Genomic DNA, 19815 nt, shown 5'->3' with positions numbered 1-19815 from the left:
TTTTGGATGACCTAGTTTATGGAGCGTATAATGTTGGAACCAGCCAGGAGTCTGTTGGAGTAGTCAAGTTTAGACATGAAGGTTCAACAGCTCAGATAAGGGTAGTGTCACACAATATAATGAAGTTGGAAATAGGCGATTTGAATGACAACATCCAAGTGGTCAAATTAAGGTTGCAAACAGTTTGGCTCATCCTTAGCCAGTTGCCAGGGAAAGTGATGGAATCTGTTTCCTTTTAAATTTAGTATACCCATTTCTTTTCTTTCCCCCAATCAAACGACAATTTTAGTGTGGCCAATCCACCGAACCTGCACATCTTTGGGTTGTGGGGGTGAGTCCCATGCCGACACCGAGAGTGTGCAAACTCACACAGACAGTGACCCAGGCCGGCACTGAACCCTTGTCCTCAGCGCCACCATGCCGCCCCAAAGGGGTGGAATCTGGAGCTAGGGAAGGGATTTTCAGCGGGATTGAAGACATTAGTTTCAGTCTTCTCAATTTTAATTGGCGGAAATATCTGGTTATCCGGTCCTGGATTTCAGACAAGCAATCAGAGAATATAACAGCTGTGGAAAAGTGAAGTGTGTGGTAGAACTGGTTGTGATCAGATTACAAATTAAAACTGACTGCTTTCAGGAACCACACCTTGGAATTCTCTTTACGAAGAGGACGTATTTGTTTTTTAAAATATTTTTATTGAAGATTTTTTGTTTATAATAGATTACAAACAATGGATACACCACTAAATATAGCAAACCACAACCAACCATATAAATCTAATTCAAAAGAAAAAAAAACCTCTCCCCACCCATGAATGAACTGTTACCAATGCACCGAAGTCCTAGAGAGCGCCCCTACATGAGCTCACCCCCATCTGTCCCCACATGGAACCCGGATCTCTAAACCACCCCAGCACCTTCTCAATATTGGCCGCCCAACAATAGAGCAAATTGGGCAACACTAAACTCCCCAACTGTCTGTTTCTCTGAAGAATTGCCCTACAGAACCTTGGGGCCCTACCCACCGATATAAAGGATATTACCAACTTATTAACCTTAACAAAAAATGATCTGGGGAGAAAAGTGGGGAGGCATTAAAAAATAAACAAAAACCTTGGGCGGATATTCATTTTAATAGATTGGACTCCACCCGCTAAGGAAGGGGAAGATTCGCTCACTTTTGCAAGATGGATTTACCCTTGCTCACCAGACTAGCGTAGTTCAATTTGTGGAGCAGGGCCCAATCACGGGCCATCTGGATTCTCAGATAGCGGAAGCTCGATCTAGAAAAGCAAAACAGTAACACCACCAGATTGGCTCCCGTCAACGGGGGATTAACCGGAAAGTACCCCCCAACCTTCCACTTATGTGAAGACCTCACGGTAATGGCCAAGGACTCAACAGCAGGGACCCTTATTGTATTTAAACCCCAACCTGGGTGCAGGTCAGTGAGGGTGACCCTTCGGGGCAAGGAGAGTTAGCTATGTATACCAAATAAACCGGTGTTCATTTTACATCCTACTATGCGTTCCGTGTGTCTTTTCGTTGCATTCTACAGTTATCTTCCCACTTCCAATCTCGGTGTTCATTGGCCCCTGTTCAAGACCAGCTTCTTCTGAAAGCTGTGAAACCGAACGGAAAATACCAGTGGTGGTTCATTCGATCGAGGCTTCTGCCAGATTGTCCGTTAGGCCTTGTTCAGCTCTGGAGGGGTGAGAGTCCACCCTCTCCCAACATCTTCCAAAACATGCGCGAGAAATACACAGTGGGAGCCGGGCACTTCACACTCTCCAGCAAACTTTTGAATCTGAGGTTCGGCCTCCTCAACCGGTTCTCAAGGTTGTCAATCTTAGCCCTCAGACTCTTGTTCTTCTCAGCCACCAAGTAGATATCAGCCTCCAGCGAGGCAATTTGCTCACTGTGCCTCGACATGGCCTTCTCCACATCCTCCAATACCTCACCGTGCTATTTCACCGTCTCAAAGGTCTTTTCCAACTGCGCTCAGATGGGGTCCAGAGCCTCCTCGATCGACTTCCAAGGGTCTCAGACATCACCTTCCACTGCTTCTCAAATTACTTATCGAACTCCACTGATAGCACACCGATAAGCATGTACGCCGTGCTCAAAGTGGCTGCAGCCACCTCCACCATTTTATCTACAGAGGAACCACTTGAAGCTCCGAGTCTGTCGACGAATTCCCATCCACAGGCTTCTTACCTCGAGCCTTTTTTGCATTGTCAAGAAACAGGTTCCTTATATCGTCGGATGGATAGTTTTTTTTAACCACAAGGGCACCCCAGAAACCAGGCCAATAGGGGCAAACATTCAAGGATACGTCAACCAGCAAAAAGGACATTTCTACCAGCTTTACGAGAAACAAACAAAGTTGGGAATTGTGGTGGTACTGAGGAGGAAAGAAATCGGCAATATTTTTCAATCCAGTCTTCTTTTAAGAAATTTGTATTAATTTACAGTAATTTGTCCATATAATTAACGGCTGTAACATTTTCATTATGCATACTTACGGAGGCTCTAAACCAGAAGGTAGTCTATCTTCCTCCACCCACGTCAACATATCTACAGCATATTTGAATGTAATTGCAAAAATGTTATAGGCGCGTCCAATCATATCCTCAGGCAAATGTGCCAGTGGATCCTATGAAAATAAAAGTGAAATAAAGCTCAATACAATCACAACAAAGAAAGGACAACGTCAAGTAATCTAAACAAACACGAGCTATAATGTGCAGATATTTGTAATTAAGCCGCAGAAACCATTTACTCAACTGATTTGTATCTCGGAGGTAACAACTTCAGCTATCAAATAAATAACAGGTGTGGTTGATCCCCTATCAACCCAGAAGATGGAGCTCCTCCCAGAACAATCCCTTCGGAAGGTGGTGGTGAAACCATCTCAAATGTTTCATCAATGAGCTTCCCCAAGTCAGAAGTGATGCTGCTCATTAGATTATTCTACAATTTAATGCCCATCCATTCCAACTTCAATACAGAAGCTTCCATACCACCTATGGCAGGACCAGCAGAAGTGTTGAACTGACAAGCGGTTTATACCACTCAAGTACTGGTCACTAACAAATACTAGAAATAAATATGAGCAAATGCATTACAGCAAGGGGTAGGCCCCTGCGCTCCTCGAGCTCACTCCACCATCAACATGATAATAGCTGATCTAATTTTAATATCTACTTCACATTCCTGCCGACCTGTAACAACCATTTACTCCCTTGTCTATCAAGAATCTATCCAGCTATGCCTGAAAGTTACTCAAAGGCTCAGAGCGCAATTTAACTAAAAATTAGTGTCCGTTATGGGCAGGAATTAAGAGGTCATCCCCAGCGCTTGTAGCACCAGGAACTTTTATCTCGGCCCCCGCAGGAACGCCCGCCTAGGCCGCACTGAGCCGCATTTCGGGCAAGCTGAGCTCTCAACCCCCAGACCCCCCCCCCCCCAACTCAAACTGGTAGGGCACCCCTGGGCCTGATCCCTGGTGTGGGAAAGATGCCAGCTTGGCACTACCAGCCTGGTAGGTACCACCTTGGTGGCACTGCCAGTGTGCCAGGCCTGCACAAGCAGTGCCAGGGCGTCAGCCTGCCACAGGCCACCAACCCAGGGCCTATGATCATCTCGGCGCCCCCGCCCAAGTGCTGGTACGCCTGGTCCCTGTTTGTGGGGACCAGTACTAATCGGAGATGACTGAGGTCTCCTTGCCGAGGCCGATTGATGCCGAGTGGCAATACGATCTGGCATCAGCACGGTTAAGTGGCCTCTTAGACTTACTAAACCTTGCAAGGCCAGATCCCACCCATTGTGGGTGGGGTCCAGATCTCACGAGGCGCAATGGCAATCGGGAATCTGCGGGAATCTGTGGGAGGTCTCTCCCGGGATCTACCAGCCCGTCTCGATTCCGGTGGGATGCAGCGGGTAAATCGCACCTTCTGCCTCTGCTGCAAACATAGTCATGGCAATAACCGTATCTTCATTTTGGAAATTGAGCTGCAGAGTCCAATCTTTACACCCCTGTTCAAGAAGTGGAAGGGGATATATCACTAAATTTAATGCCAATTACTCTCACCGCAGTTGTTGGTAAATTTTCAAGAATCTATAATATGAATTGAAATTCAGGCAGAATTAGAAAGGCATGGGCTAATTATGTGAAGTCAGCTAGGATCTGTTACAGGTTTGGCTACAAGATAATAGATTTTTTGGGGGGCTAAAAACCACAATATTTAAATAAAGGGAAATCCGTGGACATGTACATAATTTATAAAATATAAAATGCCTTACAAGACTCATGGAGCTCATATTATAATAACAATCTTGATTGCCACAAGTAGGCACACATTAACACTGCAATGAAGTTACTATAAAAAGCCCCTAGTTTCCACATTCCGGCGCCTGTTTGGGTACACAGAGGGAGAATTCAGAATGTCCAAATGACCTAACAGCATGTCTTTCGTGGCCTGTGGGAGGAAACAGGAACACACGGAGAAAACCCACGCAGACACGGGGAGAACATGCAGACTCCATACAGACAATGACTCAAGCCGGAGTCGAACCTGGGACCTTGGAGCCGTGAAGCAACTGTGCTAACCACTGTGCTACCGTCCCGCCCAGAACATGGTACATTAAGGTGCATGGTTTGAGAGAATTAAACCATATAGGTGGAATGGCTTGGGAAAGACAATAAAGAGTGGTGATAAATTAGTATTTAGCTCCTTGGAGGGATGGGAGTTATTCAGTGTCCAGGGATTTGAGTTGGAAGCTCCCATCTCCAATATACATATAATGTAGATAACTTAGAAATAGGCACATAAAACATGTCAAAAATTGTTATTGCCAGAATAGGGAAAATCTGCAAGAAATATTGTATAAGACAGCTGAACGGCATGAATAGGTCTGTAAGGGAGCAGATAGGTACTAGATGAATTTCAATGAAGAAATGTGAAATAGCACATTTTGGGAAAAGCAGCCATGGAAAGAAAAGCCCTGTGGCAAGGTGCTTAACAGATGCATGAACAGATATATAGATTTCCCAAAGTGTTAGCAGCGGGGAGTAAAAACCAAATAAATCTCTTTTTGAAACAATAAACCAGCTAAACTCTGTCGGATGAGACACGGTTCAGCCACAATTGAGTAAACTGTGCACAGTTCAGGTCACCCCTCTATAGAAATATTAGCGATATGGAAAGCAAACAGCTAAAATTCATGAGAATTGCACCAGAATTGAAGGGAATGAAAAATTGGGGCCATTGCAAGAACAAAGAAAATTGTCAAAACAGAAGTTGTCAAAATTGTGAAAGGTTTTGAGAACAAGTACAATATTACTTCTACAGATGATTGAATTAATATGAATGGGGATAAAGACTCAATTATTATTGCAAGAATAAAAGGGAAAACAAAATAAATCGTTGCACAAATAGGGTGATTAAAACAAAGAAGCTATTGAGACAGAGTGCAACAGAGTTCAAAAGGAAATTTAACAAATATTTGAAATTTTTTTTAAAAAGAGAAAATTACAAAGAAACAAAATAAAATTGAGATGAGAACTAATGCCTGCGCAACTTAAGAAACCGTTTCTGTCCTGTTATTTAGTGAACACTATAAACTTCTGCATAATAAATACATTACACCCTCATCAATTTGTCTAAGTACTGTATTTACAACTTAAGGATGGAAAGGCAGCACAGTGGTCTGCACTGCTGCCTCAGGGACCCGGGATGTAAAGGTGGCATGCTGGCACAGTGGCTAACACTGCTGCCTCACAGCACCAGGGACCCAGGTTTGATTCTGTCCTTAGGTGACTGTGCGGAGTTTGTGCACTCTTCCTGAGTCTGCGTGGGGTTCCTCCGGTTTCCTCCACAGTCCAAAGATGTGCAGGTTAGGTGGATTGGCCATGCTAAATTGTATCTGAGTGTCCAAAGATGTGCAGGTTAGGTGGGGTTACCAGGGGCTGGTTTAGCACAGGGCTAAAGAGCTGGCTTTTAAAGCAGACCAAGGCAGGCCAGCAGCACGATTCAATTCCCGTATCAGCCTCCCCGAACAGGCGCTGGAATGTGGCGACTAGGGGCTTTTCACAGTAACTTCATTTGAAGCCTGCTTGTGACAATAAGCGATTTTCATTTTAATTTCATTTCAAGGCAGGGGAGTGGGTATAGGTAGAATGCTCTTTCAGCGGGTCAGTGCATCTCGATGGGACGAATGGCCCCCTTCTACACTGCAGGGATTCTATGGAAAACCAAGTCCTTTTTGAATACGTGTTTTTTCCCTATTTCCAACAAGTTGCTTGATCAGAGAAGAAAATTATTGTAACCTAATAGTACAAACTGTGAGGACAGTGAAACAACAGAGTACATTTCAGAGACTGAATTGTGTGGCATGAATTGAATTCCTGAGAACACTCTACAGAAGCATCTAGAATATTTGAAGAAATAATGATAACAGCAGTAACAGCAACATAAACACTATGTTGCTGGACAAGCAACACAAAGGCCTGGATTAGTAATCCAATACAAATACAAATTTTACCAGGTGGTTTAAGAATTTTAATTCCACTGAAAAAAAAACTGGAAATAAAAAACTACCAACAATAGACGTGATCACAAAGCTGTTAGATCATAAAAACTCAATTAGTTTGTGATTGAACTTTTGGGAAAGAAATTAGTCATCCTTACCTAGTCTGTTCTACACCAACATGGTTGACTCTTAATTGACCTCAAAGGGCAATAAATGCAGGATTTACCAGCAATGCCCACATCCCAAGAATTAATTTTTTTTTTTTTTAAAGTACAATAGATACAATAAACATGTAATTTTAAATAACTGATAAGAAAATATACCTCCTCCATTGCTCCTGAGACAGTAGGTTTATGTTTCAGGCAATATGGGCCTTGTTTCCAAGCTTCAGTGTCTCCACAGTCACAGAAACCCCCTCCACCTGAAGTAGTCATCTAGATTAAAACAAGCATATTCATATTGAAATTCAAATCCCAACTGTTGCACAGTAGGGAATCAATTCAAAAGAAAAAAATGTTGTGCCTGAAGAATATTATGCAAATGCAAACAAGCTACTCATGATCGCATAATTTGGATCTAGTTATCGGCATTTACAATTTTGGATTATTCCAGATGTCAAAATGTGGGCAGTTTTGTTCATGTTTCATATAAGACTATTCTGCCAAGTGCAACAAAACCTAATTTGACATGGAATAAAATTACTACAAACACCTAGTCACAACATTCCAGAGCTTGGAAGTTACACGACAACATGTTTTCACAGTTGAGCATCATACTTCCCATTGACAAGGGGCAGCACAAAATGCAGTTCAAGAAATAGGCTTCATGTAGACTTTTGAAAGGGAAAAAAACTAATACGGCATTAGCCAGAAAACAAAACAGCAGAAAGGTCTTCCAGTGATGGCTAGGCTGGGGGAAGGAAAATCCAAATAAATTAGAGCCATAAGAAGAGAAGAAGCAATCAGAGTATTAGAGCAGCAAGGTTATGGAAGAACCTGCAGATGAGGATAAAGACTATGAAATTAGTATGCTGAGGGATGGGCAACAAAGAGAGGTTGGCAAGAATAGGGGAAATATATTAGCAGAACTTTGCAGGGATAGGATGCAGATTTGCAGAGCTCTAGATTTGTTGAAAATTATGTCAAGCTGAGATCAACAAAGAATGCATTGGAGAAGTTGACAAATGCATGGGAGAGGATTTAAGCAAAATGGAGGCAAGGTATAAATGGGTATACAGAGATACTAAAGTGGCAAGGCTCCACAATTTGTAATCTATTAAGGAAACTGGATTACCAAATCTACTAGAGTAATAGTCAATCTGGTATAAAAGTCAATCTCCTGCTTTTCGCCAGAAACATTTCTTTCTATGTTGCACCAACTCACTTACTCTCCTGCAGATCGACTCTCGCTTCAGATCCCAACATTGCCACTCGCTGCTTTCTCTCCAGAACCATCGCTGCGAGCAAGGACTCTGGACAGGGGTGGCAAATGGGAGGATGCAGGCGATAGAGAGTCACGGTAAGTTAATAGGCCCATTCCAAAATGGCACTAATCGAGTCACCAACACTCCCTTGGTCCCGGGGCAAAATAATGGGAAATTAAAAGCCCTGAAGTACATTATGTCCAGAACATGCATGGATTTTAACCCGTTTAAAATATGACTTGTGTAATAGCCAACATAACCTTTTGCTTATAATTTGGGCTTCAAAGCCAACCTTTACATAGACATATACCGGATATTTCATTTCTATATTGGCTACGAGGGTATTCCATTTATTTCCATCTAACAGGCAATAGCAATGTGATAAACATATGATTTTCAAACAACTTGTGCAGGTAACCAAGATACTTCAAAAGGATTTTTTAGTGTGAAAGCACCAATTTATACTGAAGTACACTGACACACTTTAGTATTTTGTAGCAAACATCCATTCATTGTGTCTCCAAGGCATTGAACGGTGCGATCTATGGGCAGCAACAATGGGTAGGAACCCGGGTATCTTCCTCCCTCCTCCAGCAACAGGCACATACAAGCCAATGATGCGGCAGAGTAGCACAGTGGTTCACACAGTTGCTACACAGCTCCAGGGTTTGATTCCCGGCTTGGGTCACTGTCTGTGCGGAGTCTGCACGATCTCCCCGTGTCTACGTGGGTTTCCTCTGGGTGCTGCGGTTTCCTCCCACAGTCCAAAGATGTGCAGGTTAGGTGGATTGGCCATGCTAAATTGCCCTTAGGTTAGGTGGGGTTACTGGGTTAGGGAAATGGGATGGAGGTGTGGGTTTAAGTGGTGCTCTTTCCAAGAGCCGGTGCAGATTCGATGGGCTGAACAGCCTCCTTCCGCACTGTAAATTCTTTGATTCCATGATTTTGGTGGATCAGTTATTAGGCACATCAGTGCAAGTTACCAATCAAAGGATGTTTTTGTGCCGATCTATATGATGGTTAGTTACTAAGTTGCCACGGAAAAACTAAATTTCTGTTTTTCAGATTAGCAGTTTTCCGATATAATGGAGGGTTTTTCTCAATTTGTATCTGTTGACCCGACAACATACCAACAACAGAAGTGAATACGAAGAGTGATAATACTTAAACAACCTACCCGATATCGATGTGCTCTGTGCACGCTGGCCAAGAAGCATTCCATGCATAGTACACAGGTTGGATCTACTGCACAATCCCTTTAATCAAAGAACAAAAAGTTCATATTATGCTTGAGTATGTGGTTTTTTTTATAGCTTTTTTATCAGAATGAATCTCTGCTGAGCAAATATGTGAAATATTAATAAATCTCTTCACATTATTTGAACATACCTTCAGGAAACTCATACATAGATCTGAGAGCATCGAGCCTTCGAAACTCTCAGTGAAGGAAGTGGAAGAAAAAAATTATTGGGGTTTTTTTTTTCAATTAAAAAGTTAACTACGGTGTCATAATGTAATAACATGAAGAATTATTTTTCTGCAGTCCCACCAGATATAAATTGCCAATGAGTATAAGCTTCTGATAATACTTAAATTCTTCCACTGGAAAGCGACGTCTTTATTGACGTACAGTTCTGAAGATAATAGTCACCTTTGATATTTTGCCCAAGTGACCACAGTTTACGTACACACCTGGATGCTCGTTTTCTCCAAATTTGTTTCTTATGAACATACCAATTAGGAGCAGGAGTAGGCCAGTCAGCCTCGCTCTGCCATTTACTAAGATCATGGTTGCTGGTCTGATGCTATCTTGAAATTTTTAGTTAACCGCAGATGGTAGTTATTTTACACTTTATACAACACCAATTTAGCATGGTCAATCCACCTACCCTGCACATCTTTTGGGTTTGTGGGGATGAGACCCAAGCAGACATGGGAATGATGTGCAAACTCCACACAGTGACCTGGGGCCGGGATTGAACCCAGATCCTCGGTGCCGTGAGGAAGCTGTGCTAACCACTGAGCCACCGTGCAGCCCTGGTATAAAACTACTTTGAATTTTTCAAAGAATTCTAATTGTTTTTTTGAGTTTATACAACCTTTAATATCAGCAAGTAAACATGGGAACAGGCTGGAAATGAATTTTAGGAAGCACTTAAAATGAAATAAATGGTAATTAACATTTTACAATATTATAATTGCGGCCCAGTAATACAAGGACCAAGTTTTGAATGTTTGAAACAGTTTCGATTGCTTTTATATGTTTTCAGTTTAGACAGATGCTAAAATTAACATTTCTGAGATTAAATTGCTTATTTGGGGAATTTTTGGGCTCTTGGATACTTTCCAGCTTTTAAATTGGTTTATAAATGCACAGCTGCTGGACCTCAGTCAGCGACCATAGTGAGAGTGGTTGCACACAGGGCAGATATGGCTCGAAGGAGTCGGTTTTGGCATTTTTAAAAACTGGTTAACGGGGTAGTTTTGGAAGAAAAGTGGAGCAGAAGGTGGAGAAGAGCTTCTCCCCTGGACTGGCATCTATTGGCTATCAGACCCGGCAGAAGACAGTGAAAGACCTGGATAAGGAGCTGGAGGAGACCTATAGCACAGCACCAATTGTGAGAATGTCAAAAGGGGAAGGATGGTCGTCAGTGGGAAAGCCTCATGTGGAGTAATTGAAAAGCTTCATCAAGGAGCAATTTCAACAGCAGAAGGAGATGCAGAGTGACTGGTCGAGGGCGATTGAGGAAACAGTGGCACCTCTTCGAGTGCCAGTTGATTGGGTGGAGAAGTGCCTCGAAGTGCATGGGGTGGCAATCCATGAGGTGGAAAAGATGGTGCCCAACCAGAGTGGCTGCACTGGTGTCTTTGAAGGCAGAGGTGGGGATCCTGGGCGATCTATACAAGTTCCTGCAGTCGAAGGTGGAGGACCAGGAGACCAGGTCCAGACGACAGAATTTGCGGATTATGGGTCTGCCGGAGGACGTGGAGGGAACGAACGCTACAAAATACATTTAGAGGATGCTGGCCAGGTTGGTAGAGAAGGTGCTGGACAAGGCCCCAGAGGTGGATTGAGCAATCGGTCCTTGAGGCAGAAGCAGAGAGCAGGGGAGCCGCTGCGGGCTGCACAAGTTTGTGGACAAGGAGAAGATCCCGAGGTGGGCCAGGGTGAAGGAATCGGTGAATGGGAGGAAAATTAGTCCAGATTTATCAGGAGATTGGCCCAGAGTTGGCGAGACGGCGAGGGGGATTCAACAAGGCCAAAGCGATGTTGTACAGACAGATTTGTTTTGGGGTGCTGTACCCAGCCAGATTCTGGATAACCTATGACGGTCAGGGGTAATACTTTGAGAACGCCGGAGGAGGCAAATGACTTCATAAGGGACCATACGTTAGGGGGAGAACTGAGGGGCGGTGTAGGATGGAGTTAAGTCAGCAAAAGGTGGGACCTACTGCGTGGAACGTCCGTGGGCTAAATGGACCTCGAGGTATTGGGTTTTTGCACACCCGAGGGGTTTGAGAGCGGTGCTTTTCTTGCAGGAGAGACATCTCCAGTGAAGGGGTGGATGGGGCAAGTATTTCACTCGGAGTTTGATTTGAAGTTGAGTGGGGTGGTCATTTTGTTGAGCAAGAAAATGGGGTTTGTGGGGGTCAGGGGGGTGGGAGACCCCGGGGGGTTTAGTCAATGTATACGTGCCTAATTGGGCCGAAGCGGGGTTTGTAAAGATGTTACAAGAGGTGATACACAGGCTGATCATGGGAGGGGATCTCAACTGTGTAATGAGCCGAAGGTGGACAGGTCAAGCCCCAAGTTCCCAAGTCAATGGGTACGTCGAGGGTGGCTGGGAGGGTTTATGGAGAGTAAGGAGCTGGTGAATCCATGGGAGTTTCGGAACCCGGGAGATAAGGCGTACTCCTCACATGTGACTATGAAGTGAGACAATGTGGCGGGTGAACTCAACCTCCTCCTGCATATGGATGAGTTTGATTCAGTTCAAGGTCGTGCATAGGGCACACATGACTCAGGTGAGGATGAGCGGGTTCTTCCAGGGGGTGACCGATGGATGTGAGAACTGCGGGCGGCGAATCATGCTCACATATTCTGGGGCTGCGAGAAGCTGGAGGGCTTTTACAAGGCGGTGTTTTGGGACGTTATCCAGGCTAGTGGGGGTAGAGATTAGGCCGAACCCTGTGGTGGCGATCTTTCGGGCCTCTGAGAAGCCAGAGCTGCTGGAGGGGAAGGGGGCCGATGTTGTGACCTTCGCCTCTCTGATTGCTTGGAGGTCGGATATGCCGCCTGGCTGGGGGCTTGTATAACTGCCTCCGGCTGGAGAAGATCAAGTTAGAATTGAGGGGGCCAGAGGATGTTTCGAGGTGCAGTCGAGACCATTCATGATGTTATGAGGAGTTGTTCGGTGTGGGTGGGGGGTAATAAGGGGGGTGGGGCGTGAGTGTACAAACTTTTGAATATATATTCATCTTTACCACCTGCACCCTGGATCACAAATGCACTTTAGGGACGAGATTTGCCATCATTATCTGATCTGGTCTCTCTATGACTTGAGGTCACTTCAGAGAGCCAACCATGTGTTGTGGATTTATAGTCACATTTTGGTTCCAACAGGTAGAGATAACGTGTTTCTTCACCGAGTTGCATGTGTCAGCACGCCTAGTTATTTTTAAAATGGCAATCCAGTAACTTTAATGGTTATTTTGCATTCTGCTGAGCCATCATTACCAGAATTGTTGATTCCAGTTTTGCGTGGTGGGATCGGAACTCAAAATATCTAGGCTGCTAGTTCAGAACCATTACTGCACTTTCATATTTCTATGTTTTATATTGAAATTAACAATTTTCATACATTTTACAAAAACCACACAACAAATAATAACAGTAATAAACCCCCCACCCCCACAACACTGTAAACTAAATCCCCTCCTCCAACAGCCAGCAGTGACCAACCCTTTAAAGTACATTATAAACAGCCGCCATCTACTGAAAAAACCCATACTTCGAGGTGCCAATCGCTTGGCAGTGGAATTGACCTCTAGTCGAAGAGGATCCGCCTCCTTGCCAAAAGCTAGGCAAAGGCCAGAGTGTCTGCTCCTGCCCTCGTCCGGATCTTGGGCACATCCAAGACACCAAAAATCACGACCAGTGGGCACAGCTCAAACCCGATGTTCAGGATTGCCAACATGGAATCAAAAAAGTACCTCTAGGTGCCCACCAGCTTAGAGCACGACCAGAACATGTGCGGATTATGTGCCAAACCCCTCGAACACCAATCATATTGATCCGCCACCCATCAAAAAACAAGCTCCTTCTAGCCCTCATGATGAGTGCTCGAAACACTACTTTTAACTGATTGAGACTCGGTCTCGCACAGGACAAGATTGCGTTCACTCTTCTCAGTGCTCACCCCAAACTTCCTTGTTCAAACTTGGCCCCAGCTCTTCTTGTTTTTTATATAAAATTTAGTGTACCCAATTCATTTTTTCCTATTAAGGGGTTATTTAGCGTGGCCAATCCACCTACCCTGCACATCTTTTGGGCTGTGGGGGCGAAATCCAAGGGGAGAATGTGCAAACGCCACACAGTGACCCAGAGCCGGGATCGAACATGGGACCTCAGGGCCGTGTGGCAGCAATGCTAACCACTGTGCCACCGTGCTGACCCCCCCCCCCCCCCCCCCCCCCCAGCTCGTCTACCCACTTTGTCTTCACTCCCTCAACCAAGAAAGTCCCCCCTCCCACAATCTGTCGGTATTTGTTTGACGTATTGGCCATATTTCTATGTATGATAGTCCACATCTTCCGTAATGTTCACTAATTTCAGCCTTATTATGTTTGGATTCTAGGCGTTTATCTGTAACTAATACAAGAATTGGAACAATTTTTCTCATATTCCTCTACAATTTCTTTAACAAGGAAGGAACATTATACTCATTCTAGTCCTTTGGACTAAGAATGATGCCCTATTGAGCAAATAAAGGTAAACAACAATAACAGGGATCATTGAAAATAAGGCAAGAGAATAGAGGGAACTGATATTCATATACATTTTGCATCTTCAGGTTTGTTCCCCCACAAAGCTACTAAGTGATTTTGTTCTAGGGTCCGCAGTTATCAGCAGCCATCTAATATTCACCAGTGACCATTCTTTATATAAAAGTTTGTTCGGGCAGCAGTTTATCACACTTCAGTCTAAACATTTTCCTGTGCCATGTTCCCACATGAACTACTTCCAAAAAGAGGCATCAGACAAGTACTCAAACCCTAATAGCTTGTGGCCCATATAGGTCAGTTATACACTAACCAATGCTATTGTGCTACAGAAGGATCCATGCATATTGATAAACAGAGCAGACAGGGCTAAAACCAAATTTCAGAACCTTAAAGTTGTCTTCGCGGCCCAGGACTCCCTCAGAGTGGCAAGCTCCGGCGGATTGCCATTCTCAACGGACTTACCCAAGCTGGGGTTCGAAAGCCCCCGGCTCGACCAAACTTTCTCATCAGACTAGGTGATTTAGGGGTAGCGAAGCCCGCTCCCAGCTGCATCGGTTTGTGTAACTGGGATGCAGAAAGGTAAGAAATGCCCCCTTTTTACAGCACCAGTTGCTGCAAAGGTGTTTGACGGGACAATTAAAACCTAAGTGGGTCAGACAACTTTTTTTGGGGGTGGGTGGGTCATGTGTGTGTGTGTGTGTGTGTGTGTGTGTGTGTGTGTGTGTGTGTGTGTGTGTGTGTGTGCTGTTGCAGACTGGGTCTAAGTTTTTGAAGTAGTTACTCTGGAGTTAATCGTGATAGTTAACCAGGGCAACACTGGCAGAACCATCCAAAGAACTATCTGGACAATTGCCGGGTAAACCCTTAAGTGGGAACCTCCTAGAGTGTTTCCCCAGTGCATCATTGGGCACTCCCTCAATGTGACGCTGGGGAACCAGAAAGTTATGGGTCAGTCTTTTTCACAATTTAAAGAATGTTCTGAGCTCACCAAGAAAGCGTCTTTAATTTCCTCACTGCAGGCGAGCTTATGAACACATTCACAGACATGTTCCACAGCGAGATCTGTTAACTGCAGTTAACTTTGTAGATCAGCAATGTTATAATGCAGATGTACATGACTAACTATTTTCCTAACTATTCAAGTCGTATATACAAACAGTGCACTATAAGAATTTAATACTTAAACAATATTTTGTCCTCAAGTTGTGGTTTGGCAACCTCATCAACTGCTTTTTAATATTTGTTTTGGTTTCCTGTTGCACATTACAATTCCTCAACCAATGTGAGCAACTGTTCTCAAGCTTCAGAGAACATTAAAAGTTGCACAGATTGCAGCACGGTGGCGCAGTGAGTTAGCCCTGTTGCCTCATGCCGCCGAGGTCCCAGGTTCGATTCCGGCTCTGGGTCACTGTCCGTGTGGAGTTTGCACATTCTCCCCATGTTTGCATGGGTTCCGCCCCCACAACCCAAAGATGCGCAGGCTAGGTAGACTGACCACGCTAAATTGCTCCTTAATTGGAAAAAATGAATTGGGTATGCTAAATTTATTTTTTAAAAAGAAAAAAAAGTTGCACAGGTTCACCCGTCTGCCAAATGTCCTTTCCTGCATCCAAACAAATAAAAAATACCAGCAATTATGCAAGCATGTCATCACATCATCCCAGAAATGTTCAAATTATTTACTGTCCGTGAAGTGCTTTAAGTGCAGTGAGTGACGTCGGCAAACATAGCAAGACTCTGATAAACAAAAATGAGTCAACCAGTTATTATGTGTAGGATGATATTTTGTAAGAAAGCAATATTGTCCAGGATACCAGGAATTGCTGCTTTCCACGTTATCGATTCCAATGCATTAGCTACTTAAATAGCTGAAAGCCCTACATTAAACATCTCATCAGGCACACACCTTTACAATTCAGTCGTCTTACAGAACTGAACAAGAGTTACTTATAATCTGAAACTCCCAATGTGGAAGTCTACAATCTTTTGACTCAAAGATTAAAGTACTGCCAACAATGCAACATGACTCTCAGGCTGTACATGTGCGGGGTGAAGACTAGGACCAGCTGCTCGTCACAGAAAAATTGGATTGAAAACTGCAGCAAAAATGCACAAGATTAGAACGGTCTTGTGCTGGAGGAGGTAATTAAACCTAAGATGACAAAACCAACTGCAGTGGCATCAAATCTAAAGTCACAGAACAGCAAGAACAACAAAACATTGGATGGCATGGTGGCGCAGTAGTTAGCACTGCTGCCTCACACAGCACCGAGGATCCGGGTTCAATCCCGGCCCCGGGTAACTGTCTGTGTGGAGTTTGCACATTCTCCCCATGCCCACGGGGGTCTCACCCCCACAACCCAAAAATGTGCAGGGTAGGTGGATTAGCCATGCTAAATTGCCCCCAATTGCAAAAAAAAATAATTAGGTACTCAATTTATAAAACAACAACAAAAAAAACTGATATTCTTGATTCAGGATCAGTTTTTCATCACAGTGAAGACAGAGTCTCTGAACCACTCTCTGGTACTGTGACACCCAAATCCAACCTGGTTCCTGCATTTTTGGCGTTTGTCTTCACAAACAAGTGAAAAATTACATCAAAGGCGTACTGGTAATCCAGTGTGTTCCATAAAGTTGTGATGCTACTCGCTCATGCTCCCTCTTGTTCTGTGTCAAGACATAAAACTCCCCACCCGAGTTATGTATTTCCCTGGGACAGGCAATAGGTCGGGTGAAAACAAAGCCAATTCAAAAGGAAAAGAAAATCTAGAAAATCCTCTAACACTTTCCTCTCCCTCACACCTTCCATTTGTCTGCTGTGCACATCTTGCTATATCTGCAGATTATGAAATACAAAACAAAGGTTTAAACTGCATTTTGTTTTTAAAAATAACACAATCTCCCCAAGTCAATGTTCTGACATTTGTCCACTTATTTTCCAAATAATAGAATAAATTGTACACAAACAAATGAAAAGAAAAACAATCTCAGTCCAGAGTACTGGTACTCAGGTAATGGTGTACTCTACATGCACCAATTCCAAATTTAGCTCAGAGCATTGTAACCCTGGTCAGAAATGCCAATTTCAAGCCAAGAATGAAACAAATTACAGCAAGACTGTTGCCTAAGCAAACAGGTCATTAAAATAGCCGAAAATGATGTCTCATCAGCAGCAGTAAATTCTGATAGGTGCCTGTAATAACACCATGAGCTAAGCCTTCAATAAGATGGAAGTCCAAGCTGCACAGGTTAGACTTTAGGAATGGACTTAAATATTGGAATTTCTGCTCAAAAGTCAAATTTGACATGGGGAATTTCTCCATCTTAATAGAGCAGTGAGAAGCAACTTTAGTTTTCAAATGCTCATTTCTATGATCATTGTGCGGAGGAAACTGCAGCATTCAGGCCTACCAGCAATTTAATCTGGAAATCGCCACCTTGCAACTCATTCAACACATTGACAATGATTTGATGACTTCCGGTAGCGGCTATGCGGAACTAAGCCGCACGTTCGGCAGCTCCCGCTTTAATAGGACTTGTGGGCTCTTTTAAAGGCCCCAAACGGCGCTGATTCGACGATTCCCGGTGGATAAAGGGGTCTGGAGCAAAACCCCCCGGGATTTATGGTGCGGACCCGGAGTGGGGCGAGGAGAAAAACGGCAGCAGCTCCCCTGGAAAAGCGGAGGGGCTGGAGGGGTCGGACCTGCCGGCCTATGTGGCCGTGATGCTGAACTCGCTGGTGGGGGCAGGATCCTTCCATCTGCCCCTGGAGCTGGAGGGGGCCCACAGAGTACTGGCCAGGCGGCCTAAGGCGAATGAACCCCCGTGGGCGGTGGTGGTGCGGTTCCACCGGGGGTGTGTGCTGCGATGGGCCAAGAAGGTGAGGAGCAGCAAGTGGGAGAATTCAGTAGTGTGCGTCTACCAGGGCTGGAGTGCGGAGGTGGCTAAGCGGAGGGCCTGGTTCAACCGGACGAAGGCAGTGCTCCACGGCAAGCAGGTGAAGTTCGGCATGCTGCCGCCTGCGGGTCACCTACAAGGACTGACATTACTATTTTGAGTCCCCGGAGGAGGCGTGGGCCTTTGTGCAGGCTGAAAAGTTGGACTCGAACTAGGGATTGGGGGCTGTGGTAGTTTTTTTTGTATCACTGTTTATGCTGTTGCTGGTTATTCTGTTTGTTTGTTTTTTTCTCTCGCTTTCGGATGATGTTGGTTATGGTTTTGTGTCTTAAGGGGGGTATTGGGGTTTGTGGTTGATCTGTTTTTGTTTGTACGGGGTTGGTGAATGGGTTGGGACTGCTATTTGGGAGCTGCGTTGGGGGGGGGGGCAGTGGAAAAGCGCAGGCTTTCCTCTGGCTTCTCGCGCTGAGGGACGAGGGGGGAGGAGCTGGTGGCAAGGGGTGTGGATATCAGATCCGTTTTCCCGCGCTGAAGCGGTGCCAAGGAGCTGATGGGGGGGGGGGGGGGGGGGGGGGGTGACCCCATATCGGGAGGGGTCGGAGTTAGGGCGGGAGCTGCCGGGATCAGCAGAAGTCAGCTGGCTCACGGGAGTACTGAGGAGGGAGCGTTGCGGCTAGGAGGGGTCCTAGCCTTGGGGGGGGGAGGACTACCGGGTTGCTGTTGGATTGGCCAGGGAGGAGCTGGTATGGGTCGGTGGGGTCGGGGTGAGGTTCTATCGCCGTGGGAAACGGGGCGAATGGGTGCTGGCCAGGGGCGAGCAGTCGATGGGCCATGGCTAGTCGACGGGGGAGGGGGGCGGGGTGCCCCCTGATCCGACTGATCACGTGGCACGTGAGGGGGTTGAATGGGCCGGTTAAGCGGGCCCGGGTGTTTTCGCATCTGAAGGGGCTGACGGCGGACGTGGCCATGCTCCAGGAAACTCACCTGAAGGTGGCGGACCAGGTCAGTCTGAGGAAGGGGTGGGTGGAGCAGGTTTTCAATTCAGGGCTCGACTCGAAGAACCGGGGGGTGGCGATCCTGGTGGGGAAGAGGGTGGCGTTTGAGGCGTCTGAGGTGGTGGCTGACAGTGGTGGCAGATATGTGATGGTGAGTGGTAAGCTGCAGGGGGAGAGGGTGGTGTTGGTAAATGTGTACGCCCCAAATTGGGATGATGCTGGTTTCATGAGGCGTTTGTTGGGCCGCATTCCTGACCTGGAGGTGGGGGGCCTGATCATGGGGGGGGCTTCAATACAGTGCTGGATCCCCTACTGGATCCTTCTAGTTCAAGGACAGGGAGGAGGCCGGCGGCGGCCAAGGTGTTGAGGGGGTTTATGGACCAAATGGGAGGAGTGGATCCCCGGAGGTTTGGGAAGCCGAGGGCTCGGGAGTGCTCTTTTTTCTCCCATGTGCATAGCGTTTATTCCCGTATTGATTTCTTTGTCCTGAGTAGGGGGCTGGTCCTGAGGGTGGAGACCGCCGAATATTCGGCTACAGCGATTTCGGACCATGCTCCGCATTGGGTGGATCTGGAGATGGGGGAGGTGCGGGACCAGTGCCCACTTTGGCGTCTGGACGTGGGGTTGTTGGCTGATGAGAAGGTGTGTAGGAGGGTCCGGGGATGTATTGAGAGGTACCTCGAGGTCAATGATACTGGGGAGGTCCGGGTGGGGATGGTGTGGGAGGCTCTGAAGGCAGTGATTAGGGGGGAGCTGATCTCCATCCGAGCCCATAGGGAGAGGGGGGGGGAGAGGAGGGAGAGGGAGAGACTAGTGGGGGAGCTGTTGAGTGTAGATAGGAGGTATGCGTAGGCCCCGGAGGAGGGATTGCTGGGTGAGCGGTGTAGCCTGCAGGCCAAGTTTGATTTATTGACCTCCAGAAAGGCGGAGACACAGTGGAGGAAGGCGCAGGGAGCGG

The 19815-nt window shown here is 45.7% G+C and overlaps 1 protein-coding gene across 3 annotated transcripts in view; it reads right to left on the bottom strand.

Annotated features, from left to right (window-relative positions):
• Positions 1-19815, bottom strand: part of ubr2 (ubiquitin protein ligase E3 component n-recognin 2) — a 185761-nt gene that overhangs the window by 126577 nt on the left and 39369 nt on the right. For all 3 annotated transcript variants that reach the window (XM_038812572.1, XM_038812581.1, XM_038812563.1), the window contains exons 3-5: positions 9134-9212; positions 6857-6967; positions 2525-2655 (exon numbers count right to left, since the gene is read on the bottom strand). In XM_038812572.1, coding sequence (XP_038668500.1) covers positions 2525-2655; positions 6857-6967; positions 9134-9212 — 321 coding nt within the window. The remainder of the gene's footprint in view (positions 1-2524; positions 2656-6856; positions 6968-9133; positions 9213-19815) is intronic.

The sequence above is a fragment of the Scyliorhinus canicula genome, chromosome 1, assembly GCF_902713615.1.
Source record: "Scyliorhinus canicula chromosome 1, sScyCan1.1, whole genome shotgun sequence".
NCBI classification, from domain to species: domain Eukaryota; kingdom Metazoa; phylum Chordata; class Chondrichthyes; order Carcharhiniformes; family Scyliorhinidae; genus Scyliorhinus; species Scyliorhinus canicula.
The sequence above is the reverse complement of the archived record's forward strand: the minus strand, read 5'-3'. Positions and strand labels throughout refer to the sequence as shown.